This window comes from Microcebus murinus, chromosome 10 (assembly GCF_040939455.1).
Source record: "Microcebus murinus isolate Inina chromosome 10, M.murinus_Inina_mat1.0, whole genome shotgun sequence".
NCBI classification, from domain to species: domain Eukaryota; kingdom Metazoa; phylum Chordata; class Mammalia; order Primates; family Cheirogaleidae; genus Microcebus; species Microcebus murinus.
Window position 1 is genome coordinate 24,169,093 of NC_134113.1, and position 27,244 is coordinate 24,196,336.

The 27,244-nt window shown below is 41.6% G+C and overlaps 2 protein-coding genes across 3 annotated transcripts in view; one reads left to right on the forward strand and one right to left on the reverse strand.

Moving 5' to 3' along the window:
* Positions 1 to 2,436: 2,436 nt before the first annotated feature.
* Positions 2,437 to 18,172, reverse strand: AMDHD1 (amidohydrolase domain containing 1). Its single transcript, XM_012775314.2, has 9 exons — positions 17,968 to 18,172; positions 14,925 to 15,031; positions 13,951 to 14,015; positions 10,909 to 11,186; positions 8,956 to 9,181; positions 7,720 to 7,844; positions 5,047 to 5,140; positions 4,321 to 4,481; positions 2,437 to 3,249 (listed from the first exon to the last, which is right to left on the reverse strand). The coding sequence occupies exons 1-9, from the start codon at positions 18,102 to 18,104 to the stop codon at positions 3,126 to 3,128; spliced, it is 1,317 nt and encodes a 438-aa protein (XP_012630768.1). The 5' UTR covers positions 18,105 to 18,172; the 3' UTR covers positions 2,437 to 3,125.
* Positions 18,173 to 18,701: 529 nt separating this feature from the next.
* The window catches only part of CCDC38 (coiled-coil domain containing 38), a 41,103-nt gene continuing 32,560 nt past the window's right edge, over positions 18,702 to 27,244 (forward strand). For both annotated transcript variants that reach the window (XM_020287911.2, XM_076007092.1), the window contains exons 1-3: positions 18,702 to 18,984; positions 25,557 to 25,610; positions 27,029 to 27,129. In XM_020287911.2, coding sequence (XP_020143500.1) covers positions 25,571 to 25,610; positions 27,029 to 27,129 — 141 coding nt within the window. In that variant the 5' untranslated portion in view covers positions 18,702 to 18,984; positions 25,557 to 25,570. The remainder of the gene's footprint in view (positions 18,985 to 25,556; positions 25,611 to 27,028; positions 27,130 to 27,244) is intronic.

A 27,244-nucleotide genomic window follows, 5' to 3' on the forward strand; every position in this document is an offset into this window, starting at 1 on the left:
AGCCTAGGCAGTGGGCCAGAGGAGAAAACAACAGCAACATGGAGAAGCACTGTGGGAAGACTGGGATGTAATGAGGGCCAGGTCACAGACAGTGTGACAATTCGTGCTAATGGTATGGCAGGGGGAGCAAAACTCTAGCTGCACAGAACACCTAAAATCTCTTCAAGGGGCTGGCATTGGCTTTATCCTTTTAGTGCCTTTTATTGCTCTATCCTTTTATTGGTCCTATTATAAAGACCAAGATGCTCATGTTTTGGGGAAAATCTGGCAAAACTGATTCAACTAAGAAAATACATGTGTTTCACGAGAGTGTTACTCTTTTACGAGAGCAAGCCCTTAACACTGCCTGGCATTGATTCCACTCTTTAACATCTGCCTTACTGCCGTAATTGGATTGTAAATTCCCTGAAGGCAGGGCCCAGTTTCAACCCAGAGTTTCAGAGATGGAGAGAATCCAACCTCTCCATTTGACAGATAAAGAGCTCAAGATGAAATCAAAGCCCAAATGTGTGTCTCCTTCATCATACCATGTGGCCCACCTTGCCTGTCCCTCACGGCATCTAATGCATGCATCCTCAACTCACTGGGGATGATATTGCCGAAGGGGTGAGAATTATTTCTTGGGAGGCAAAAAGAAAAAAGAAAAAAATAATAAAACCTTAGGGAAAAATTTAATTTTTCCTCTGTGGTGGGCCAATCATTTTAAAATATTGAGAAAAGGAATGCTGGTCTAGCCCAACGTGGAGCACAGAGTGGGGATTCTCACAACCCAGTGTGCTGCTGTGAGCGCCTTCCACCTGCACTTCAAGTTCCTGACACCTCCCGCTCTCTCCACCAAAGGACTTAGTTTTGTAGGTATCTTGTCAGAGTCCATTCGTGCAACAAATATTCCAGTGCCTACTATGTGCACTAAAGCGAGATTGATCTCTCTACAACACCCTTGCCCTGGCCCTACCCTGTTCAAAAACTTTCAACAGCCTCTCCTGGCCCTCAGAATGAAGTTGTAGCAGCTAAGCCAGATGTTGAGAGCCCTGTGAAATCTGACCTGACCTAATTTTATAGTCCAAGCTCACCAAGGAATGCTCGGGGGTGGGGGGGGGGACTCACCAACTGTCTTGGAGCCCCTCCCTCTCATCAAAATCCTTCCCAACCTGCAAAGCTGAGAATGACGACCCCCTTCCCCACCCTCCACACTGAGACTGTCTCTTTGGTTTTGTTTTTACACTTGACTCCTCACAAGCACCATCCTTTGGCACTGTGTTGAGGAATTCATATGCTCTTTCCAACCTACAGAATGGGCATTTTCCTTAGCACAGCATCCCTGGGTCATCCATTTAGCAATGTATTTTGATAAGGAATATTTCACTGTGACTATCTGTATGACTGTGCAGTTATTTATTAATTCATTCACTGATCACTGCTATGAACTCTTCGCCATACCAGATTCTGGAAACGTGAGGATGTCCCTGCCCTCTACTAACTCACAATCAAATGGGAAAGATGGTTAAATTACAAGGCTACGAAGGCTACCCTAGAGGTTGGAGGAGGGGCAACCTGCTCCAATTCCCCCCCACCCCCCGCAGAGAAGAGGGGTGAAGCGTTTCAGGCAGAGGGATCAGTGCTGCAAGACTCTGTATTTCTAGCAAACTCTGCATTGCAGGGGCTTATAGCACACTGGCTTGGGAGGACTGAAGCAGTTTGGGGTGGGTACCCTCTTCTGCCTTCATTCAAAATAGGCACGAACACTTATTTGTTTTAGAGTGAATGCATCATAGAAGAAAAATAGGATGCCATTTCATCTTCTTATTCCTTCTTATTCCTTATTCCATCTCCTTATTCCTTCTAATTCCAAGATTAGAATATAATCTTGTGTGGCTTGGGTTCCAGGGAGGACCTAACATTTATTTTTGGTCTTCATTTCTATCTCCTGTGTCCCAAACTCCCACCATTGACTAGGGGACTGGTCACAGGGGAGGCATCACCCACAGTGATCATGTGCCCCCCAAACTTCTTCAAGACTTATTCAACAGTCACATGAAGCTCCAGAGACCCCAATGCAATGACAACAACGAGGAAAGTTACCTTTAACCTTCTAGTGAGGGGTATTTTGACTTGATTTATACTAAATACAGTAAAGCCTCATTAATTCAGGCTCTATTAATCTGAAATTAGTGATAACTTGGATAGTTAATGTTTACTTCTTAAATCATTCCTTCATAAATAGGACAAAGTTTGGTAATGTACTTGTGATTATAAATGTGATTAAAACATTTAAAAAGATTTCAAATAAACTCACCTGGCTTTAGAAACACCAATTTATATGTAAATAAATTATCCAGTTTTTACAAATAATTTTGTAATTTGTTCATTTCCTAAACAACTCTAATAGACAACACTGCTGATCTACTTCCAGGCTGAAAGAAAACAACAATAGAGTGACAGCAAATATTTATTGGGAGTTGTAAAATGTTTATCCATTTGTAATGTGAAGAATGAAACACGTAAAAACAATTTCCTCCAAAATTACATTATCAGATTTGGCCAAAATGCATCCATTACAGGAAGGTCCCTAAAATGCCAAGTCTCAAACCCTGCCGTAAGAGCTTTATTGTTGGGGTTGAGATATGTTAGATATGAAAGGGGACACCCTTTGTCAGGAGACACTAATGCATTTGAAGAACATCTAGAAAGATAATCTATGTAAAAGAAAGAAATATTTTTTGCCTATTAGAGAAAGCTATATTTTAGCTTTATTGGGGCATATCACTTGGATTTCCTTCTATACCTCTAAATAAAGTTTAAAAAGTGAAATTTAAAATGTGGACACAAAATGAAAATTTCAAGCCAAGTGTGCTTTTCCCCACAAAGGCATTTTTGTGATATCCTATCATATTAACCTTCAGATTATTTGTAACCAATATTTGTGAAATAATTGAATGTTTTATCATTATCATCACAACAGGTTTACCTGTTTAAACATCCAAGTGTGCATGTTAAATTAAAATAGATCCATTGCTTGAGTTTTCTGAATAGATTAATAAGACATTGAAATATATTTATGTTTAAATGACATAATTCTGATAAACTACTAAAGTGTGTTAACTTTTTAGTATAACTGTATTGACTTATATAGTGAAAGAGTCTTCTTTCTTTTCAGTGCTATCTTTTTTATAGATGACTTTTCCTTTAGCTATAACATATTCAATTAATTCGTGATGGCCTCCAAACTGGTATATCAAATGCTCCCATCTAGAAAGAAATCAAACATTACTTCAGTGTGTACAAGTCAAAATTATCACTTTAGCAATAAATGCTAATTTTAAAATGCATTCTCTAAATATTTCTTTATACCCGGTCTTTGGTATTTAGGCTTTCTAAAAAACAGGTTACTGGTCTATGATAAATCAAATGTTTAATAGTATTATTTAAGTACTTGACCTTAGAATAGTTGTTTCATTAAGCGATGCACAATACATGGTAACAGCAGCATTATTTTCAATAGAGGGAGTGGCTCCTGACCCTGGAGACTAGAATTATAGAGCCACTGTCCTCTGTTGGACATGAGGTCCGAGGGCTGTGATGGGATCATGAGGTTCAGGGAACCATAGGATTTACAATTTTTGGATTTACAACAAGAAGACCCAAATTGTCACAGTGGAGGCCCTGGTGGAAACAGACTGTGGGTGAGTGGGTAATAAGAAACCAGGAACGGGAAAACTAAGTTTAAGCTTTTGGGATCCAGTAGGTCTAAGAAAACAGAGGGGGAATGGATCAGAACCAGGGTGACAAGCCTGAGTTGGGAGCAAGCCTTAGGTCAGAAGCCAAGCCACAAACAAAACCACATGCCAGAGGGCACAAGTCCAAAGTCCAGGTAAACAGAGCAGGAAGCTGGAATCTATGAAAGACATAAGACAGGAGAAGAGACCAGAAAACCTGGTCCACCCTGTAGTTTAGGACCTGTAGGTAGAATTTCTGGTTGGAAAGGGATCAAGACAGAGGAGATTGGGTACTGTCTGAGTCTAGACAGAGCCTGACACTAACAATTAACAAATAAGTAACAAATGGTGATTGCTACTTAAGACATTTCTCAACACAGCATAACAAATAATGGCAACTAAGTGTGTAGGAGGGACTGGCTCAATTGCTATGGGGAAATCCAAATTTACATATAAAGGTTCTTATGCTTTGAAAAATATTTCTTTATTATAGAGATTGTGTATTTAATATTTATCTACAATAATTAGTGGAAAAGGGATTTAAACCTCCTATATACATCACACTGGGCATAAAAGAAAATAGCTAAGTTGGGAGCACACCCACCTGGATGCATTGATGACAATGAGATCGCCCTGTTTGCCAACTTCCAAAGACCCATGTGTGTGAGATTTTCCCAGTGCGTAAGCTGCATTGATGGTGGCCGCAGCCAAGGCCTCAGGCATGGACATCCTCATGTTTACACAGGCCAGATGCATGACCATTGGCTAAGGAGGGAGGAGAAAGGCGTTGGAGGAAAGTGACAAATGGCTACTTAGGGCATTCCTCAACATGGCATAACAAATAATGGCAATTAAGTGTGTAGGAGGAACTGGCTCAATTGCTATGGGAAAATCCAAATTTATATATAAAGGTTCTTAGGCTTTGAAAAATTCCTTTATTATAGAGATTGTGTATTTAATATTTATTTACAACTTTTCAAGACGACTTAGTGTCTATGATAAAGCTCACCTCTACCCTTACTAACTCAAACCTCATATGTAGAGGTTATGCTATTTTCTGGAGAAAGGAAATGGGTTATTGTAAAACCGCAATGCTCAAAGCTGAATCAGAAAATAATGGAAACAGCAGCGCCTCTCTTCTCTCTATGCCTGGAGACATTTATGTGGCCCAGAAAAATCTAGTTACACTACTGTCTGCCCCATTTTTTCCTTGTTTCACAGAAAAATTTTAGATATTTCATACATTTTAAGCAGCTAGTGAAATATTTTAAAATTTTTAATATGCTTGGTAGATACTCTGGCTCAAAAAGGCACATGAAAAAATAATTACCATTGAAAAGCAATATGCATTAGGATTGAAATCACTGCCCAGAGCAACTATTACCCCTTCATCTAACATCTTCCTTGCTCGAGGCTGCTTCAGTCTAAGGGGAGGAAGAAAATATGTCAGTCTCTAGAGTTGGAACTTTTACAGAATAGATGTTCAGAATGGAAGAGCGCTTGAGACATCCAACTCCTTCATGATCTAGAAGAAGACACAGAAACTCCAGGTTAACTGATTAGTGGTGGAGTTAGGATCCCAGGACTGTTGATTTTTATCATTCTGCTTTTGAAATTCTTTGCATAGGATTAATTTGTTTAATTTGTGATTGTTTATCTGGGCCATCTTTATATATATCAAAACATTCTTGCTAAGGGAGAAAATTATAACCTACAAATGGTCTTTAAGTTTTAAAAATTTAAATGGCTTTTAAATTTAAAAAAATTTTTTTAATGTAATAAACTTTTTTGTCACTACCAAATTAAACGAGTTTATAATAATGGTATTTTTATTAATTTCCATTTTTCAATTTTCTATTCATATCTCTCTCCTTCCTTTTTTTTTTTAAGCTTTTAAACATTTTTCCTAAAATCTTGAAGGTCCAAGAATTTAATGTGTAAAATGTTTGTGCTTCCTCCTGGATTAGGCATCTCCCTGACCTCGTTGGTGAAATATTCTTTATTCCTTACGACACAACTCAAAAGTTATGTCAAAAACAAACAAAGCCTAAAAACTCATTAATGCAACGAGGACAGATTTAATTCAGTAATAACTATTGCAATATGGAAAACAGTCCAGCAGAGACGATTCTTGCCCTGAAGCATTCCTGGTCTGTGTTAATTTGTAGAGCCTCAAAATAATGTTTCCCACCTAAGACAATGTATGAGAAGATATGGGCGAAGCAGAGTTAGTGTGGAAAGAGCACAGTATAGCTTCAAATTTTCCTGCAAGACATTGTGATGGCCCCCTCCTCCCCTTCTAAAAATACTTAAGGGTAAAAGAAAAAAAAAAGGCTGTAAAAGTATTAAGGGTGGCCCACAAAAGCTAAGGTGACTATTTCCTGAATAAATTTAAACTTTATATGCAAAGATACATAAAATACATGATTAAAGGAAGCCCTTAACTGGCATAAGGCAGTGGTTATTCTGGAAATGAGAGTCAAGAGAGGGTTCAAGGTCTAGCAGGAGGCCCTGCTGGTCCTTCCATTGGAGATATCAGAAACATATAAGAACAGAGAAGTCAGAGAAAAGATGTGGGCTTCTCTTTGGTTGCCCTCGTTGTCCAAACAGGAGGCTAAACCTACCTGTGGCATTGGCAGATGACAGCCTCCACTGGCACAGGAACAAAGTTCAGACTTTTAATGCCGAACTGCCCTTCGGTACCACAAAGTCTCAGATTTTTGCTCCATGTTAAGAGATTTCAGGCAAGTTTAAAAAATGCCTTTTTTTTGTTTTTTTGTAAAAACTTAGTTCTTGAGTGGTGAAAAATTAAACAAATTAAATATTGATTAATAACTTAGACGGATGACTACTGAGACTTGAAAGAAAAGTAGTTGGTTATACCAGAAACAGTTATTGATATTTCCTGATTGTAGTCTACATTGTGTCTACTATTTTAAATTAAGAGCATAGTAATGATAATACAAATGCATATTATACATGTGTATCTATGAAATCATAAGTTTGAGAAAAGCACTGAAATATTCCCTTTTCTCTTCTAGAAGTTACCTGAAGCCTGACTTTACCCAACCTCAGCACAACTCATGCTTTGTTGTGGGGAGCTATTCTGTGCATTGAGGAGTGTTTAGTGGCAACCCTGGTCTGAACCTGCTAAATGCCAGTAGCATCCCTTTATTGTGACAAGCAGAAATGTTTCCACTGTCAAGTGTCCCCTACGGGATAAAATCACCCTGAGATTGAGAGCCACTGTCCTAAAGCTGTAACTGCAGAATCGCCCCCTCTCCCCAAGAAGACCATGTATCCTAGCCACACAGAAAGCACCAGTCCCAAGAGAAGATAAACTTCCTCTTGAATGCTCACCTCCCAGACCACACTCTTGGCAACTGTCCTGCAAATGGTACAAGGGAAAGAGTCAAAAGTTCTCAAACCTTATATTTGGTAGAATTAGAGCAAAGACAGTTATAAAAGATGGACTATGTGTATCCAGTGTATAGAGCACATATGGCAAAATCTCTGGGGAGATGCACTTATATGTCTCCTTTTTTCTTCTACCCCCAGGATTTACGAGGATTCTGCTAAACATGTGGTACCCATTAACATCCTCTTAGAAAACAGCTCACTCAGATTCTGAACACTGCTAACTATTCCTAACAACTTATGCATGCTTTTAAAAGTATAGAGCCTATTTCATTATTTTCTAATTATAAAAAAGTTTATACTAAATTTTCAATTGGAAATTCCAAAATCTAGGAAAAAGAAAAAAAAGCACCTTCCTCAATAATTCCATCACTCAAAGGCAATTTGATTCTAAGCTCCTTCTTCGGGCTAATTCATTTATGAACACCAATCCAGGGTTCATGGCATCTTCATGAGCTAAGTTTTCTTTATCTGCATTTTTAAAAGATTTGTGATGCCAATGAAATAATGTTTAGGCACCTTGGAAGTCTGTGTCTTCACAGCTTGTACTTGCAGCTCGTGGGTCTACGGTGAGAAATGACCTTACCTCAGCATGTAGGCTGTGGTGGGCAGAAGGACAGCACAGCACCTGGCCGTTGCCATGGCAACGATGCCTTCATCGCTCACTTCTTCCAGGTGACTGATTGCCTGGGCTCCCAGTTCAGCCCCAAGCTATGCAGAATGGGCAGAAAGGGAAAGACTTAACCAATGGCAACAACACATCAATAAAGTACCATTCAACTGTTTTTCCTACAAAGAGAAATAGCATTTTATTATTAAGATTTCTCATCAATGAACTCTTATAAGCACAATCTCCCAAATGGGTAAAGAATTTGTAATAGGCATTCATTTGAAAATTAGATGGTGTGCTACTTCAAAAACTATTCTTAAACACAGATGCTTGCAGACCTTTTCTGAAACAGAACACTTGATGAATCTTATGGATCAGAGGTGAGAGAGGTGGAATTAGAGATATTTCAAAGAATTGGGAGGACGTGGTGGTTGGTTGGCATGTGGAGGTGAGGGGGAAGAAACCATCAAAATGATGTCCAAGTTTTGGACTTGAGCAATAGACAGACAATGGTATCATTCACTGGACAGGAAACACAGGACAAGATTTGGAAGTGACTTTGAGATCGAGTTGGACATATGGTGGTTGAGACACTTATGGGGTATCTGTATTTGTATTTATGCCCCAAGGGCAATTGTTTATTTAGATCCTGGGCTTTAGAGCAGAGATATCTCTGCAGGGACTCCCAACTGCAGGGCCTTTGTCTGCCCTACTGCTGAATTCTCAGTGCCTGGAACAGGGCCTCGCACACAGTAGACACTTGAATTATTTGTTGAAAGGATGAATAAATGAATGAATCTGGGCAAGACATACAGATTTGGAAATCATCCTGTGGCTCTTTTTGGTGTTCTCAACCAAAATTGATCTGGATCAAAGAAAGATCCTAAATGCTACACAAAATACTAACATGCTATGCCAGTGTGGCTTTGTGTGCCAACCAAAATGTGTCGTAAATTTAGTAAATGAGATCACAAAGGTAGTTCTTTTTCTACTAACATCACCAGTAGATAATACTAACAGTAAATGATTGGCAAAAAAGTAAGTTTTTAACAGAGCTCAGGGTTTCAAGGCTCAATCAGACCTATCTGCACATTGCTCAATGAATTTCCCCACTCTTTATCTTTTTAGAAGGCTTTGAACAAACTGAGTTTTCCATAGCATGAATGCACAGGAATGAGTGTTGACAAAGGGAAAACAACAGGTCAACCACACCTCGGCAGCCTTCATTGGGTGAAGTTCATCCCCGTGGAAGTTAATCTGTAACCCTGTGTCTTTTCCACACTGAAGAATCCTTCTGGTGCAATCAAGGTCAAAGACACCCTTCTCGCAGAACACATCTATGTTGTCAACATGTATTTCCCCTTTTCTGCCCAGTTCCTTCAGTTTGGGGAGCTGGTTATTGATGATGTCATCAGCAGCTTCAGTAGCAGTTTTCCCTCTGAAAGAAGAAAATGAGATTACCATGAGCAAATATGTATATATACATATACATATATATATGGGGGGGTAATGGAAAAGCGGTTATTTGTGCCTGGGAGAACCTGAGAAACAGCATAGGTGAATGACCTTACGCCTCAGAAAGGTAGAGAAAGAATCAAAGCTAAAACTCAGGTCTGTTAACAATTGGGCCAAGCCTACACAGCAGAGATATTGACAAGACTTCTATGTGCAATGACCCTACTCACAGAGACTCAGATGTTTCATCCATTCTAGCACATCTACAATGCCGATGCCAGCGAGACCACCTGGTTGAAAACCTTACTCTTCCAGTCAGAACACTGACAGGGCATCTTGCATGCTTCCCTGACAACCCAGCTGCGGTTCCCTTACCTGGCCCCAGCTATCACCTGCCTTTTATTTTCTCCACATTTCCCAGAGCATCTGCCTTAGGCTTGCTGTCTCACCATGTGGGGCCACGGGGGAAGAGGACGGTAGTAGGCCCTGAAATTCTCTCCAAAATTCCAAAGTAACTATAATAATATGTTAGAAAGGGCTCAGCTTTTGCAGTCAGACAGACAAGGAGCTCCTACCACTTGCTGGCCATGTAACTTTGGATATGTTCTTTAGCTGTCCAAATTTACATCCCAAAGTTTACAAAACTAAATATAAAATAATTTTTTTTTTTTTATTTTGAGACAGAGTCTCTCTGTGTTGCCCAGGCTAGAGTGAGTGCTGTGGCAACGTCAGCCTAGCTCACAGCAACCTCAAACTCCTGGGCTCAAGCGATCCTACTGCCTCAGCCTCCCGAGTGGCTGGGACTACAGGCATGAGCCACCATGCCCGGCTAATTTTTTCTATATATATATTAGTTGGTCAATTAATTTCTTTCTATTTATAGTAGAGATGGGGTCTTGCTCTTGCTTAGGCTGGTTTCGAACTCCTGATCTCGAGCAATCCACCCGCCTCGGCCTCCCAGAGTGCTAAAATAAATTTAAATGATTAAATTTACCAATTATATTTGTAAGTCTGTACCATTTACATATGTAAGTTTTCAAAGGTTAGGACTGTGGTAAGACTTTGGAGATACCCTGTGGGTGTTCAGGTCCTTAATTTCTTTCAGATCTTTCAGTTAGTTCCAGAACCAAGGACCTTCCTAGCTAGAAATTCTAGGACCAAAAGAAACTTTGGATGGATAAGATGCAGGCACAGAAGGGGGCAGAGTTCTCCATAGTAGAACCCTGTAGCCATGTGGGGGAAACTTAGATAAAGAGGAACACTAAAAAACATTTACAACAGTAAAACAAAAATGTTTGCTGTTAGGAAAGCAAACAGATGAGCAAAACAAAAACAAAAACCCTTTTGAGTCACCTAGACTTCAAGATTTGATCTGTCTCCTAAGGAGTGTTACTATTAATTTCTAAAGTGCTTTTATGCTAATTGATTATCATGGAAAATTATTCCAATGAATATCTGTAATTTTAAAGGACCTATGAGGGGCCATTTCTTTTTGCTAACCAAAGGCGCTTGAAACATCTCTTCTTCCATCACCAAAGGATTAGCAAACTGATGGGTCTTCTCTCTAAAGCCACGTGTGCCAGATGACCGGCCATTAGAATCAGAACGTCTTTCCAAAGGCTTCTACTGGTCTCCCCGCAAGAGCTAAAATGCTGCCCCACTGCAATCTCAAAGCCCTGCGTTAAACGCGCTCGCACTGGCGGAGGTTACTTGGGCACGGAGTGAGCCCCGCAGTAGGTGGCCGAGATGCCGACGTCCAGCTCCCGCCGAGCGCGCTCGATCACGCGCAGCATCTTGAGCTCGGTGTCCAGGTCGAGGCCGTATCCGCTCTTGCACTCCACCAGCGTGGTGCCGGCCCGCGCCATGCACCGCAGCCGCTGCTGGAAGGAGCGGGACAGCTCCTCCTCCGAGGCTTGGCGCGTGCGCTCCACCGTGAAGTTGATCCCTCCTCCGGCCTGGTGAATGTCCATGTACGTGGCTCCTGCCAACTGAACACACAGCTCGCCTTTAGGCCCGGCAAATGCAGGCAGGTCTACAGAATCTACCTCCAGGGGTGATATTAAAAGAATGATTAAGAAGCGATAGGCCACGCACGGAGCACCAACCGATCAGATTGGAGAGGGTGCTGGGATGCACAGTCCTGGAAACCCCTACTCTGCCTTGTGGGGAGCTCCGGAGGAGGTCCCAGGAAGGGACTGGAGTCACAGAGGTGGGAGATGTGGTGGGTAAGCATTTGGGGGTCACAGGGCAGCTGCGATTAAAGACTAGCAAGGCGTATTTCAGTATTATAACAACTCAGTCACTGCAAGTGGGTTCCAGCTAAGGCTCAGCCCCCACTACAGCTTCAGCAGGTTTAAGAAAACAAAGCTTAGGGAACCTCACTGCAGTTGTTCAAATCTCCACTGAAGAGGCCCAGGGCAGCTTCCAAGTCTTAATATTGGCCAGCAGAGTTTGGAGCCTGACCTTTGTCACTCAAGCAAATAAAGAGGCTCTTCCTGGTGTCCCTGCTGGGCTCCAGTTACTCCCAGAAGCAAGGATTGTGGCACACAAGGTCTGCAGGGCTGGGGGCTCCAAAGCAGAGTTTTCATCTGAGTTCTGCCACCCTCCAGCTGGTGCTGGTGACCTTAGTGAATGCCCTTCTCCTCTCTGGAACTAACTTTCTCAATCTATATAATGAGAGGCCTGGACTTTAAATCCCTAAGGTTGCTTTTGACTCTAAAATTCTGTGATTTAATAAAATAGTCTTTAAAAAACAGCTCAAGCTTATGAGGAATGTACCTGGTATCTGAAGAAAAAAACTTTATTTTTCTGAAATAAGCCAATTTAGCTGCTAGGATGAACATTTTTTTTTAATACAATGTGAACATAGCCTCCAACCAGGGACTTAGGAGTTGACTATGGCAAATGTATAACTAACACAGACTGTATTTTATGGTTCCTAATGTCTTATTTTTCTGAAAAAGAGAACAATATAAGACATTTTATTTTTGTGATTAGTCATGTATTTTTTCTAGTCTGACCCCAAAGAATGGTCAAACTGTTTCTAGGAGCCCTTTCAAAGGCTACCAGAGATAGTGATTTGGAATGGGGTGAAGGAACAAGGAGAAGTGAATGGGCAAGGCAGCTCAGCTCTGTTTTAAAAGGAAGATACTGCAGCTAAAATTGTTGAAAAAATATTACACTAAAAATGCATAACAGCCCTGTGTGTAATATAAAGACTTGGGGCGTTATAAATAAGCTTTGTTGTCATTTGTTTGCCATATCCAGGAAAGTAAAAATATCCATTAAAAAGACATGCTGGGCTGGGCGTGGTGGCTCACGCTTGTAATCCTAGCACTCTGGGAGGCCGAGGCGGGCGGATTGCTCAAGGTCAGGAGTTCAAAACCAGCCTGAGCGAGACCCTGTCTCTACTATAAAAATAGAAAGAAATTAATTGGCCAACTAATATATATATATAAAATTAGCCGGGCATGGTGGCACATGCCTGTAGTCCCAGCTACTCGGGAGGCTGAGGCAGTAGGATTGCTTGAGCCCAGGAGTTTGAGGTTGCTGTGAGCTAGGCTGACGCCACGGCACTCACTCTAGCCTGGGCAACAAGCGAGACTCTGTCTCAAAAAAAAAAAAAAAAAAAAAAAAAAAAAAAAAAAAGACATGCTGGGGGAAGGGGGACGGGGCAATATACGTAACCTTAACACTTGTACCCCCCTAATACGCTAAAATAAAAAAAAAATTCAGTAGACTACCAACATTTAGCACAAGATAGAGGGAAAGATGCTATTTAAGCCTGATTCAGAAAATGAGTTAAGAATGTACCAAAGAGATTTTATGATTTCGAAGATTTTATGATTTTTGAAGAGCCCTGGCCACATCTAGTTAGTACCACCACTATCACCTCCACAATAATCACCAATCATAATCATTTATTATGACTACCTACTTAATGCCAATACCATCCTAGATCACATTTAATTTATTTTTCTCTATTCTCATAGTGACACTCTGAGGTAGACATTGGCCCATTTAAAGATAGTAACACTGATGCTCAGTAGGTTTAAGTAACATGTCACATTCATGTAGTTTAGAAGAGTCAGCATGACAATTAAAACTTAGTTCTGCCCAATTCCAAAGCATTTGACCTTTGTGTTTATCATGTAGTTTCTCCTAATTTACAAGCTCCTTGTTTTTCTTAGGACTGCTAGCTCAAAATCTTTAAAAAAGTATTGGCAATTGATTTTAGAAATAAGTTCTGTAGGAAATTGGTTCATGTTTTGGAGTTACAGAATACATTAAAAATTACTTAAGATTAAAAGTAAGTTTATGAGAATTCTAATGCAAGAATAAATTAAAAGTAAAAGACATGTTTTTAAAAGTGCACCTTAATAATTTACAGCAATAACAATTTTATTACAATGATGGTGGGTACAGAATGATAAAATATTTTTTCTCACTGGTATTCCCTAATGTCTAGTGTTTTTTGGTTATGGGCTCTTCTCAGGTTTATAGAAGTCAAAGTAACAAAGTTTTGGCCATGTCTTAAGTATGAAGGTAATAGAACAGAATATCTGTGAGGAGATCAAGCCAGCAAGTAGTAGCCAGGAATGAAAGTGCAGGACTAAGGGAGGAAGAAGGAAAGAAAGGAAAAAAAAAAAGACATGTTGCCATTTGTTGCAAAGCCTGATAGCCTACTGACTGTTTAGAAAAAAACTTTATATTTGTGCTTTCTTTTGATTTGCCATTTTTGATTGCAGTTACCTTCATTGCAAACTCGTGAACTCTTTCACCAGCCCATACTGGATGTGTGTGTGCATCCACCAAACCTGTAATCGATAAATCAAGTCATCTTAAAGTTAAGAAACAGAAAGCACTTAGATAGTAGGCAGACTCCATCATGCTGCTCTTGGGAAAACAACATGGTGGTCATCCAATGTGGAGGAGGGTGAAAGAAGGAAGATTTGTCTCTGTGGTTACCTGAGAGGAAAGAAGACTGCCTTGCTGGTCTGGAACTTTACATAAAGTTTTATATAAAATAAAATATAAATATAAAGTTCCTATGTTTGTGTAGAATTAAAAATTTGTGAAACTTGTTTTGGGTTATTATAAGAAGCCATACAACATAGATAATGTAGGAGATGATGGTTAATAAATGGATTCTGTTGTCAATCATTAAAGATATAAGTGAACTGCAGTGAAATCTCTAGGGTACTTTTTTTTTTTTCATTTTCTGAACTCGACCTGGGTCCTTGGTTTCACATCCTATAGACAATATTAGAGTATTTCTGGTATTAGGGATAGGAGCTGCCCTGTTTGCCTCCCCTAAGCAATGGATTAATAAAGTTTTTCTGACTGTTTTCAAACCTAACACAACACAGCTGGTTTCTCTTCAGCCTGGGAGTGGGAAGAAGTGGAGCGAATGAATGGGTTTGAGTCCCAGCTTGCCCTTTACCTGGTTAGCAACCTTGGGTTAAGATATTTCACCCCTAAGCTCCTTTTCTGTAATATGTGGATAATGATACCTCCCACACCCGGCAGTTAGAAGGATTCAACATGAAATCATGTTTGTAAAGCAGTCAGACACTCAGTAGTAGAAATTCAATACACAGAGCTGTTATTATTTTTTAGTATTCTTGTGACACCCTATTTAAAACAAGCTGCTGCTCTTTCTCTTTACATTCCTAGAGCAACTGTTCGAACTACCTTTAGAGCTTTACTGAAAAAGAAGAAAGTACCTGGTAGGATGCATTTCTCAGAGCAGTCAATTATTTCTTCAAAAGTTTCTTTAGAAAATTGTCTTTGGATATCGTCGGCAGGACCGATAGCTTTTATAAACCCATCACTGAAGAAAAATCAAGAAATAATTATTAAAGTTTGGGGAAATCTTGTGGGAGATTTGACTAGTGATTTAACATATGTTTTCAGATGCCTTGATGTCAGTGAGTCAACAATTACTGCGTTTCCTTCTTGAACCCGAGTCTTCGGAAAAGTGATGGTAGCCACGTTTAAGACAAAAAGTCAATCATGTGTAGCAGAGATTGCTAGTTATTCCCCAACATCAATGTTCCCCTTTATCACAGTGCTAGAACCCTATGTTTTAGCTGGACACATGACCACCCAGAATGAAGACTCCATTTCCCAACCTCCCTCAGACAGGTGTGGCCACGTGACTAAGTTCCAGCCAATAAGGTTGCATTCCCTTCCTATTTGACTGGCTCATTGTAGACGCCATATTAGAGATGGAGCAGGATCTTGGATCATGGAGTGACTGGGAGAAAGTGGCCCATGGAGCAAGGCAGGATGGGCCTGGATCCCAAGGACCCCATGGAGACCACCATCAATCAGCCTCGCATTCCTACACCTAAATTTTTAGATAGGCGAGAAATAGCCTTCTGTCTTGTTTCAGCCACTGTTAACTTGAGTCTTTGTCACTGGCTGCAAATTAGTGTTTCAGAAATTGAGATCCGGGGCTATAAACCTGAGAGCTGGAATATGCAGTGAAAAACAGGCGATAAGGCGATAATTCCCTATTCAGCAATGGTACTGAAGTGGCTGTGGTAACCTGACAGAATGTAAGAGTGGAGGGACAAAAACTGGATGAAAAGGGTAGATATTACAAAAGGAAAAGAAATAATGATTGTAGCAGTTATGGGGTGGACAAATTAAAGGACAGAATAAGAAATTAAGCTTCAAAATTTAGCATCCTGGTTAACACAACTCTTCATCACTAACAGTTTTTATCTCACCCACTTAGATAATCCACCCAATGTGCAGTGACGCTGGTGGCTGAAGGTACCAGCAGGATTAGAAATTGACCCTTGAACAAGAAAGGACAAAGAGAATGCTCTAGCTTCGTATTATTTTTCTCCTCTTCTCTTAGAATTGTGTCTCACTTGGCACGAAGCTACATTAACCAGGAGCCACAGGGCACAAGGTCTGACAAACTATTCCATACAGAGAGCTAATGACTGGCACTGCTTTCAGTGGGGTTGTGTTGTAACAAGATCAAACCTAAGAAATCTCTAACCATCGTCAACTTGTGTGGGAGGATTTTGAGGGCACTGGGTCCTTGCCCTGACCCCAGTAATCCTATGCTTATCTACCTTTCAAGAACAAGGATCTCTCATTCGTTGATGGATTCCTACTTATGTTTGAAGAAAGGTTTATGTCCAATGGCAGTTATTGAAGGGAAATAAGTAAAACCATTCCCCCCAAAGTGTTTTTTTAAGGTAGCCATTACAAATTACAAAGATATATGTCAGTGCTATGGTGATATTTTCACTATTTATTACAAAGTGCAAAAAGACCTGGGATACAAAATAATGTATGCATTTTTATATGATTCTATTTCCATAGGAAAATATCTGAAAGGAGAAACACCAAAATGTTGGCATTAATTCACTGAATGAGGGGGTTTGGATGATTTTAATGATTTCTCTTTCTTTTTGTTCATCTGTATTTTCTTTGCTTCTTTCTTTTCTTTTCTTTCTTTTTTTTTCTTTTCTTTCTTTCTTTCTTTTTTTTTTTTGAGATAGAGTCTTGCCCTGTCACCCTGGGTAGAGTGCAGTGGCGTCCATCATCAGATAATCACCAGATAATTATTTCAATTCTGTACTTTATTTTGCATGTGTTTAAAATAGTGACGATAGTAAGTGAAAATAAAAACAATCCAATCCTGTACCGAACTAGTCATATTTGAGTGGCCAAGTTCTGAGTGTTCTTGTAAATTTGTTTTAATGTAATAAATCCAACAAATTCTGAGAGCCACGCATAATAGACTCAAATCAAAAAACCACCTTCCAGACCACAAGTCAACTCCTTTCTCTTTCTCTATTTGATGTGAACACAGAAAGTATGTCTTGGAATCCAAGACTTCACTGCTGGCAGCATTTCTGTAAGTTTTATAGATACTCTGGTATCAACCTAGGTAGATATTTTCTCAACTTTCTAAGCCAGTTTTTAAACAAATTTTTTCATAGTAACACTAGGACTACTTTCATCCCTTTATTAGTTAAAAACCAGCCAGCCAACCCACACGACCTTCACATACTCCAGAGAAGCGGTGGTCAGTCTGCCCGACTCTTGACTCAGCGTGTGCAATCGTGGCGCCACGGGGCTGTTCGGATTCAAATCCTCGTCCAAGCCCCTTTCCTAGCCCAGGTAGCCCTCTCACACTTTGGCTGTTTCTCATTCACGTCTGGCAGCCAGTTCAGATGGTTATGAAAACACCTCTTTTTTTCTGGAGGCCAAATCTTGATTTCCTGTCACTCAAGGCCATCCCCATCTAAATGTTTTCCGCGGTTCTAAAGCTTTAGTGTACAGACCACGGGGATGTGAGAAGTACTTGTCTAAAAAAGTAAGGACTCAGAACTCCACCTCCAGAGATGCTGATTCTAAAGTTGGGGGTGGAGGTGAGTCTGAAATCTGTCCTTAAGAAAAAGTAATCACAGGCCATCCTGACAAAGGCGGACCCCTGGCGACACTTCACCCCAGCCCCGTCTGACTGTCGTCGGACAACGGTATTTTACAGGCAGCGGCGGGACTCGATGCATCCTAAATGGGTGTTCCGTTTTGAGCCGTTTTTTCCCCCCCACGCAGTGACAACCCAGAGCAGCTGAGCATGCCGGCAACAGGCGCCCTGAAGGCTGGCCTGCCAGCGTCTCTCGCTGTGCCGGGAAGCTCTTCCCGCGCGGTTTCCCGCTGCAGCGCACACGCCAGAGAACGCGGCAAGCCCCGGCCTCGGCCGCCGCGTCCCCGCCCGCGCGCCCGGCCACTTACGTGCCCACCACCAGGCTGGCGCGCTCCAGCACGGCCAGGCTGCGGCCCGCGCCCCCGGCCAGGAAGCGCTCGCCGCGGGCGCACACCAGCACCACCTGCCGCGCGTTCTCCAGCAGGAGGCGGTGGCTGCTCGCCATGTCGCCGCGGGCCTCGGGGCCCAGGGCTCGGCCGCGGGCGGACGGCAGAGGAGGACACGGGCGGCCGACGGCGCAGCGGGGCAGGGGTTGGGGCGGGGAGGGCGCTCGCAGCCGCCGCCCTGCGAAGCCGCGGAGGAGGAGGGGGAGGGGGACGAGGAGGGGGAGGGGGAGGAGGGGGAGGGGGACGAGGAGGGGGAGGGGGAGGACTCGCCTCCCCTGACGCCAAAATACCGCGAAGAATGGCAATTAGTAATAAACCTACTGATGGAACCCCCTCTTTTTTGGTCGCCTTGTCACATTCTGGGTCAATGCGGTAGAGACTGTTGTCCCTAGTTTTCAGATGGGGAAACTGAAGCTCGGAGAGGTCAGTGTGGGTTGTGCAGATTTACGTGGCCATGCGGAAGGGGGTCGCCGAGGGGCGAGGGCGCACGGAGCGCAAGGGAGTGATGGGGCGGGAACTTCTGCCACGGGGCGCCGGTGGGGCATAGGGGTCGCCCTTGGGAGGGGCAGAATGTGGTGGGAGGGACTTCTGCCCAGGGCCAGGGCGGGAGCCTGGAGACAGAGCCCTGGAGGGGGCACTATGACCGGCACCCGTGCCCAGGGTCGCGGAGGGCGCGTGGGCTGCGGAAGGGCGGGCTGGCGGTGGGGGTTGCTCTTGGGTCCGCGCGGCCGCGCAGCAGGGTGGCGGGTGCCGCGCGCTTTTCTTCGGTTGGCCAGCTCCGCTCCGGATCCGCTACCTGACCGTCCCGGGATGAAGGGGAACCCGGGCGGGGGAGGATAGAGCCGAGACGACAGGATCGATTGGCGCCTCCGCCTACCGTCCCCACCACGCCTTCCTGAAGGATAGGTTGGAACCGCTCCTGGATTCAAACTCGTTGAGGTAAAACAGGTGTCCGCCCCACCCTAGCCCACCCCAGCTGTCCCTGCTTGGGTCTGCAAGCCAGAGACGGAATCGCGTTGAAGGAAGAGGGTCTATAATTCTCATCCTCGTCTCCTCCTACCTGTCAATGGCTATGAAACCGTGGGCAGGCACCCGCTTTTGTTTTGACTTCTTAATTACTTTCTTTTGTTTATATACTTTTTTTTGAGACAGAGTCTCACTTTGTTGCCCAGGCTAGAGTGAGTGCTGTGGCGTCAGCCTAGCTCACAGCAACCTCAATCTCCTGGGCTAAAGTGATCCTCCTGCCTCAGCCTCCCGAGTGGCTGGGACTACAGGCATGCGTCACCATGCCCGGCTAATTTTTTCTATATATATTAGTTGGCCAATTAATTTCTTTCTATTTATAGTAGAGACGGGGTCTCCCTCTTGCTCAGGCTGGTTTCGAACTCCTGACCTCGAGCAATCTGCCCGGCTTGGCCTCCCAGAGTGCTAGGATTACAGGTGTGAGCCACCACGCCCGGCTTGTTTATATACTTTTATTAGAAACTCTGTGTTAGGGCTTGTGGAACATACAAAGACAGGAAGGCACTTTCCCTGCTGGGCAAAGACTTTACAATCAAAAATAATAGAATTGGACACAAATAATATACTATAAAAACATGCAAAACCTGCAGAACCACAAAATATAAAAGTAAGTTAATTTAGTGTCATCTTAAAGCCATTTAAAAATCTAGGATGGAAAGCAAAAGCTCCTTTAGATGACCACAATAAATAAGAATATATTTTAGTTTCATAGTATGGCCTATGAAAGAAAGATCAGGTAGGAAAGAGAGAGGAAAGGGGAAAAGTTGGAAAAGAACTAGACATTTTAATGAAAGAGACCCTAGGGTGGAAAAAGAAAACCATCCGAAGATGACTCACAGCTCAGATACACAACCATAAACAGATGTGTGCTGGCTATACAGAGCTTTGAAAAGTTTATACATGAATCTTATATATATAAATTTAAGTATATTTAATAAGTTTATATATAAATATATGTTACAAGAAAAGTAGAAATAGTGGGGAATAGAAACATGTAAAGTCACTAATCACAGAGAAATATTAAAATTTTATTTTATAAAATCTCTGCCAAAGATAAAATCTATTAGATTTTGCAATTATAAGCCTATTTGCAGATTTATGCAATTATAGGCATAAAGGATGAATTGAAATTAGGTTATAATAGAAAATAATAATAGAAAAATAAGAAGGTTTGGGGGGTTCAATAAGCTTGTATTAGTCCCACTTCTATTACTTATGAGCTGTTTGATCTCAGGAAATTTATTACAGCAATTTCCCTAAGCTTCAGTTTTCTCATCCTTATCATGTGGATAATTGGTTCTGCTTTATGGGCTTGTTTGAGCTTCAGATAACATAAATCACTTAGCCCAGTGCCTAGCTCTAAACAAGTGATAGGTATCGTTATTAATAATAATATTAGCTTATTTTAATCCTGGTATTTAGTCTTGCTGTTCAATTAAGTTAAGGATTAGATTTTAGCCAATAATACTAGTTCCTCTCCTGACCACAGAAGTTACCATGTACTTAAAGCTTTCAAGTTCTTGACAAGTTTAAAGGAAATTAGACCTCTTTTTCATGGGCATTTATATCTGTGGGTAAACTGAGCATGTCTGATTAACAGTCCAGATGGACAACATTACCTGAGAAGTCCCTGCAACCAAGAGGTTTGCAGAAGCAGGAAGGGTGAGTGGATTTCTCTCCTCCTTGGTTACTGTTCCGTAATTATAGAGGGGTAAGGTTAACACATTTTCCCTTAGTAATAACCAACATCCCTATGGCAGGTCTTAGTTTTCATATGATCTGACTCACATTTGCTGACTCCTTTCCCCTATTCTTCCTTTTGACCTCCAGTTATTATTTTCACTTTGCAAAAGGGGCAGTCAGAAATGTCAACAGAAAAGTCCACAGAAAATAGTGAGCTTGACGCCATCAGTGCCTAAAGGTCAAGCTGAAAGTAGTTTCCTCACCCTCATGCTGTGCTTCTGACCCAATCAAGAGAGGCAGGCCGTGGAGCCAAGCCAAGGACCTAGTGGCTCCTGGCTTTCCGGTAAACAAAAAATCACTAGCTCTGGTCCCTCCAGGTCCTCTCCAAGGACACAGTTCACAGCCCTTGCTCCTAGTGTTTGTCCAAGGTAGGTGGGGAGGAGGTGGGAAAAAGAATTTGCAAGGCATTGGGTCTGAGAGAACCTATCTAAATCCTCATAGGTGTGTGGGAGAAAAACATAGCTTTTAATCTCATATTGAGATAATCTGGAAATTCATTTTCATTGGGTTATACAGAGGGTTGTGAAAACCAAACGCAAACTACTTCAAATAACATCTGGCAGACAGTGTTATTGACAACTTTGTTTAGAATTGGTCTAGAACTTTAGGATTGGACCTTAGAGAACCCCACTCTTCTTTCCCCACTCCCCTGGAGCTTTGAATGTTAAAAATCTGAACAAAGGTGAACCAGGTCCCCTAAATTTGCACTGAGATTGCTTGTAGATTCCTCTCAAGTGACCAGGCTTTGAGATGTCTGATTGGGGGTTTCTTACAAAAGCTGGTTGTCAGTTATGTCCCCATTCTTCTCAAATGCTGGTGGTTATTCACAAGACAGTGAACCAGAAAGAGGACGGATCTGGACAATGTCTACTCTGCAGAAAGTATAAGTGATCACGTCTCCATCAGCCTACTATAAGCAGGCACTTTATGTACATTAAGTGTTTGAAAACTGCAGCAAGCCTGTATGGAAGGCATTATTATCTATACTTGGTGCCCTGAGCTTGATTCTCTAGGCCTAAGAGAATTAATTAGTCAAGTCAGAGGCAGGAGTTAAACCTGCCTGCCCCACAAAGGCCAAGGTCTCTCCACAGGGCCATTCCTACTGCCTCTGCAATGACACTCATCAAAAGACCCAACTCAGTGACCGCATATAATTGCATAAATGCTAGAAGAATACAAGAATTAACTAACTCAACCAGCATGGTTGTTCACTTGGGAGAACAATATATTTTACACTCATGTATATATACTTTGTATATATAATCGATATCTCAAATATAACATGTTCCAACCCGAGTCTGTGATCTTCACAACCACCCCACTGCCTTCTCTGTCTCCATGGATAGCAACTCCATCCTTTCTTCTGCTCTTCATCTTGTGCCCCACAGCCAAACCATAAGCCAATCCTGCAGGCTCTACTTTCAAAATATATCTAGAATGAGACCACCTCTCACCACCTCCATTACGATCATCCTAAGGGACCCCCTTGGTCTCTTGCCTCCTGGGGACTGTAGCCTCCTGACAAGTCTCCCTCTGTGACCCCTCATCTCTTTCTACTGTCTTTTTTCAGCTCAGCAATCAGAGTGATTCATTGAATGAATCTCCATTTCCTTGAGTAATCCCAGAGTCCTAATGAACTCGAACTTCTCTCTCTCGCCTCATCTCTCCCTCTCCCCCTTGTCCACTGTGCTTTCATCCCACTGGGCTCCTCACTGTTGCTGAAACACACCAGGCGTCTTCCCGCCTTAGAATGCTCTTCCCCACACGCCTGCAATCCCGTGGCACGAACTGTACAAAAGCTGGAGGTGTTAACTGACCTCAAGGAAGGCGGGCTTATCCCTTTTGAAAGGTGAGGAAATTGAAGTGTGAGGGGCACAAGGAGAGTCCATGCTCTTCATCATTTAGTCTATGCCACCTCTAAAGAGGATGGCTTGTAGTCATGCACCACCATCTTCCATCCCTGATATTTCTGGGCTGTTTATAATTTTCATCTGTTGGAAGTTGGATTTGAACATGTATTTATGATGTGAATTTTCAGGCATTTGCTACGTTGTCTGATTACATTTTCCCTCGCTTTCAGTAGCCTTTGTTGAGCCATCCTGCTATTTTTTATTTTGCACAACAAAAATGCTCACAGCCTTTGAGTTTTAGGAAGGGAACTTTATCATCCTTTCCTAAGAACAGCTAGTTCTCTTGCTCTCCTGCCCTGCCATTTTTTTCACCAACCTTTCATTAGTTAGTAGAGGGATTCGTGCATATGGAAGTAGGGAAGTATAACAACTCCCAGAGACTGCTGACTGTGTTTACGTGTTCTCCAAGTTATGTAAGAGATGGAATTAGAGCAGACATCTGCTCTTAGCAATTAGCTTAGAAGAACAGAACTTCCAGTTTTTCTGTGAATGGAAAAGTGCCAGAACCCACAGATAAAGATGCTCATTGCAGGTAGACTTTTAGGCTGAAGAGAAAGGAAGTTAGGAGGGGAGTGAATTTATTATAAATAGAAGGATCGAAGGAGCAAAAGGGTGACAAACAAAAGGTGAGCAGAATCCTAAGGGTAGGGATAAGTGCAGAGTGTAAAATTAAGAAAATCCAACCTGTCTTTAGTATTAGCCATCCAAATTCCAAATATCTACCAAACCACAGATTGTCACCAATTTTTTTACCGATCCTTCTTTTCTAGCTATTAGAATGAATGTAACGCCTGTGAAAAAAATCTTCAGACATTTGAAAAAGTATAATATCAATGCCATAGGTTTCTTATTAATTTTTTCTCTTTTGTAAACTTTAACATAATTATTCTCTTTCATCTTTGCTTTTATAATCACTGGAGCTAAAATCACATGCTAATTATTATAGTAAATATTAGGACATAATAAATAGCTCCCCCTTTCTGGGTCAGCCTGTAAGCCAGGCACTTGCTTGGTTAAATCTATAGCCTCCTTGAATCTTCAAGAAAACCTTCAGAGGTGGAACTGTTATGCCCACTTTAGGGGATAGAAACCTGAGGGTCAGGGATACTAAGGAGTTAAAATGTAGGCTCATGAAGACAATGGCTTTTGTTCTTTCTTGTCTTTTTTTAAATTGCCCTGTCTCCCATACCTAGAACAGTGCCTGACACACAGAAAACTCAATGAATATATTTTTTTTTTGAGACAGAGTCTCACTTTGTTGCCCAGGCTAGAGTGAGTGCCATGGCGTCAGCCTGGGTCACAGCAACCTCAATCTCCTGGGCTCAGCAATCCTACTGCCTCAGCCTCCCGAGTAGCTGGGACTACAGGCATGTGCCACCATGCCCGGCTAATTTTTTGTATATATATTTTTAGTTGGTCAATTAATTTCTTTCTATTTTTGGTAGAGACGGGGTCTCGCTCAGGCTGGTTTCGAACTCCTGACCTTGAGCAATCCACCCGCCTCAGCCTCCCAAAGTGCTAGGATTACAGGCGTGAGCCACCGCGCCCGGCTTCAATGAATCTTTTTTGAATGTTAAATGAATTTGCTCACACATCTGTAAATGCCAAACCAAGATTGAAAATCAGGCGTGTCCACTCCAATGTCCTTGTTCTTAATCACCTGCTGCTGTGCTTCTGGGACATTTACTCTTAAATGTGGCTCTCTGAGATTACTGAGGCATAAATTTAAATGGGCACCCCAAAATAGGATGTATTGTCCCATTGTTCCTGCTGTGGGAATATCTTTTTATATACACTCCTGAGTATCCTTTATCCCCCCCCAAAATATACCTTTATTATTGTTCTCATTGTAACAGTTACAGAAGCTCACTGAGAAATTTGAATGATATGAAAAAATATAGAAGCCAGGGCAAGGATTAGGGTGAGGCACTTGCCTCAGTCACAAAATTTAAAGAGAAGACAAAAAACTCGGTAATCAAAATAAGCAATATTTAATCCACTATTTAAAGAAATAAAAATCCAAAAAATCCGTGATGAACACAATTATAAATAAAATTATAAAAATTATAAATAAAGACGAGATCTGTGGGCCTGGATCCAGGCAAGGCAAGTGAGGCTCTGAGTCTTCGGTTCACATAAGTCCAGCATCAGATGCTGTGTGTATTTCAAATTTTGATATTTCATTTATCATAGATTTTCTTCTTCATTAATTTGAATTTTTAAAAAATGTTACATTAACACATTATTTGTCTTGATAACTTAGGATTTTTTTTCTTTTTGGCAATTCCTTACATTTTGCAGCTAAGGTGAGTACCTCAATCGCCTAACCCTAGTCCCAGGCCTGATTAAAACAAAAGGAGAGATTGTACCAAATCAGAGATAGTTTGATGAACAGCTTTTCAAAAACTTCTCAGATTTTTGGATGCATTTTTTTATCCACAATATTTCTACTCTTGTAATATTTTGTTTTTTACTTATCTAGTGGACAGAGGTAAATAGTGACTATATCATTTTAAGGAGCCATATGGCAATATATATTAATAGTCATATTGCCAAAAGGCAATTCATTTTATGGGTGCACCGTAGTTATTTAGTCAAATCCTATTTATTAAATAACACCGAACAAACATTATTGCACATACTTTTTTGCCCACTTATCTGATAATTTTCTTGGGATAAGTTCTTAGAGTTGGGGAATTGCTGGGTCCAAGGATTTGTGTGTACACTGCTCTTAAAAGCCAAAAAGGTTGCTTAGGAGTCACTGGTCGTTGAACTTAGCCCTTTTACAAGATGTTTACAGAATTTTAAAAAATATATTTCCCTTTCTTTGGACAGGACCAGGAGACAAAATGTCATCAAATGTATTGCCAACACCACCGAATTCTGAAGGTAAAAAGAGATCAATCAATAAGTTCTCACTTTATGCCTAGTACAGTTTGGTTCTGTACCAGATTGGGAGAGTAAGAAAAGGAGAATGCTACACTGAGCATAAGATGTGAAGAGTTTATAAACCTGCTGAAAAGATTCTGTTCTACTTTTTAATTTCAGGGAATGCATTAAATTGTCATAGTTAGATTGCTTCAATCTCTCATGACAAGAAAATGATCAACTCAATTATTAGTTGTAATAAAGGACATAAATAAATAAACTTTATCAAAATCTCTTCTTTTCTTGACCACCCTTTTTTTCTCCGTATCTTCTTTTTTATTTATAAGTATACAAGGAATAAGTTTTTTTTTTCACTTATAAATCTGACAAAGATTTAAAAATTGCCTAACACCCAGAGTTTGTTATAGGTAGCACAAGCTCTATAGGCATCCTCTTTGGGGAACAATTTGGCACTATCTGTATTTAGAATTAAAAAGTTTGGCTACAAGTGACAGGAAATATAAAACAACTGTGGCTTAAACATGATAGAAGTTTATTCTCTCTCAGGTAAATGAAGTCTATATATAAGCATCCCAGGCTCCATATGGAGACTCACATCAAGGGCCCAGGCCCCTTTTGGCTTGTTGCTGGGCTGTATTTTTGGTCCAAGATGGCTGCTTCTGCACCAACGATCGCGCCCACATTCCTGCCAGCAAGGAGGAGAAAAGGGGAGGTGGGAAACATGCCTAGAAGTTGCATTTACTATTTCTCAACAGAAACAGATGTCCCCTTAGCCAGAGCTTAGTCACATGCCTATACCTGGCTCCAAAGGAGGTTGAGATATGTAGTCTTTACTCTGGGATGCTCATGTGTCAAGCTAGAATGAAGGGGTCTACTTCTGTAAGTTATATGGCAATTCTATGTTCAACTTTTTAAGGAACTGCCAGACTTTCCCAAAGTGTCTGTGCCATTTGCATTCCTGCAGTGTATTTGGGTCCAGTTTCTCCACATCCTCTCCAGCACTTAATCTTTGACTTTCTTTTCCAAGACTCTCTAGTCGAGACTGAAGCTCTTCCAGAGGGTAGTGGCTGTGCCTGTTGCTGTAGAAATGGTGGTGTGAGGGTAACGGTGGAGATAACGTGTAGTGACGGGAAGGAACATCTCAATAGCCCCAAATACAGTCCTACTATTCTGTTAAAGGCATCCTTATTTATCAGCTCATTCCCCATGAAGCACTAATCACTGTGCTCTGCGCCCTGGGAAACAGAGAGAAAAGCTGAGGCTCCTGCCCGGGAGGTGTGGAGGTGAGGCCGTCTGCATCCTCCCTTCTCAGAGACCCCCGTGTCACACTCTGCGCCGGCTGGTGGGAGCCTTACCCTGCTGGTCAACAGAGGAGGGGTGACAGAATTCATTCATTCTTTTTCTTGCTTTTTTAACAGACAAAGTAAAAGATGACTCCGTCAAAAAGGACAGGCCTTATAAGATCTTTTTCAAAGATCTCTTTCTTTACAAAGAAAATGAAATGGCAACAAAGAGAAAGGTAAGGTTTCATTAAAACCCCAATCCCAGTGAGTGTTACAATCACAGCCTCTTTATCCATCGCTCTTATGAACTCTGCGGGGTTAAGAGGTGGAGTCAGCTACTGACACACGCAG

Coding starts and splice junctions, on each gene's coding strand:
- AMDHD1 (XM_012775314.2), bottom strand. CDS start 18,104: ATGGCGAGCAGCCACCGCCTCCTGCTGGAGAACGCGCGGCAGGTGGTG. Junction 11,187..13,950: donor TTCACGAGTTTGCAATGAAG/GTAACTGCAATC, acceptor CTGTGTGTTCAG/TTGGCAGGAGCCACGTACAT. Junction 9,182..10,908: donor GGGGCTCACTCCGTGCCCAA/GTAACCTCCGCC, acceptor TTCTTCTTTCAG/AGGGAAAACTGCTACTGAAG.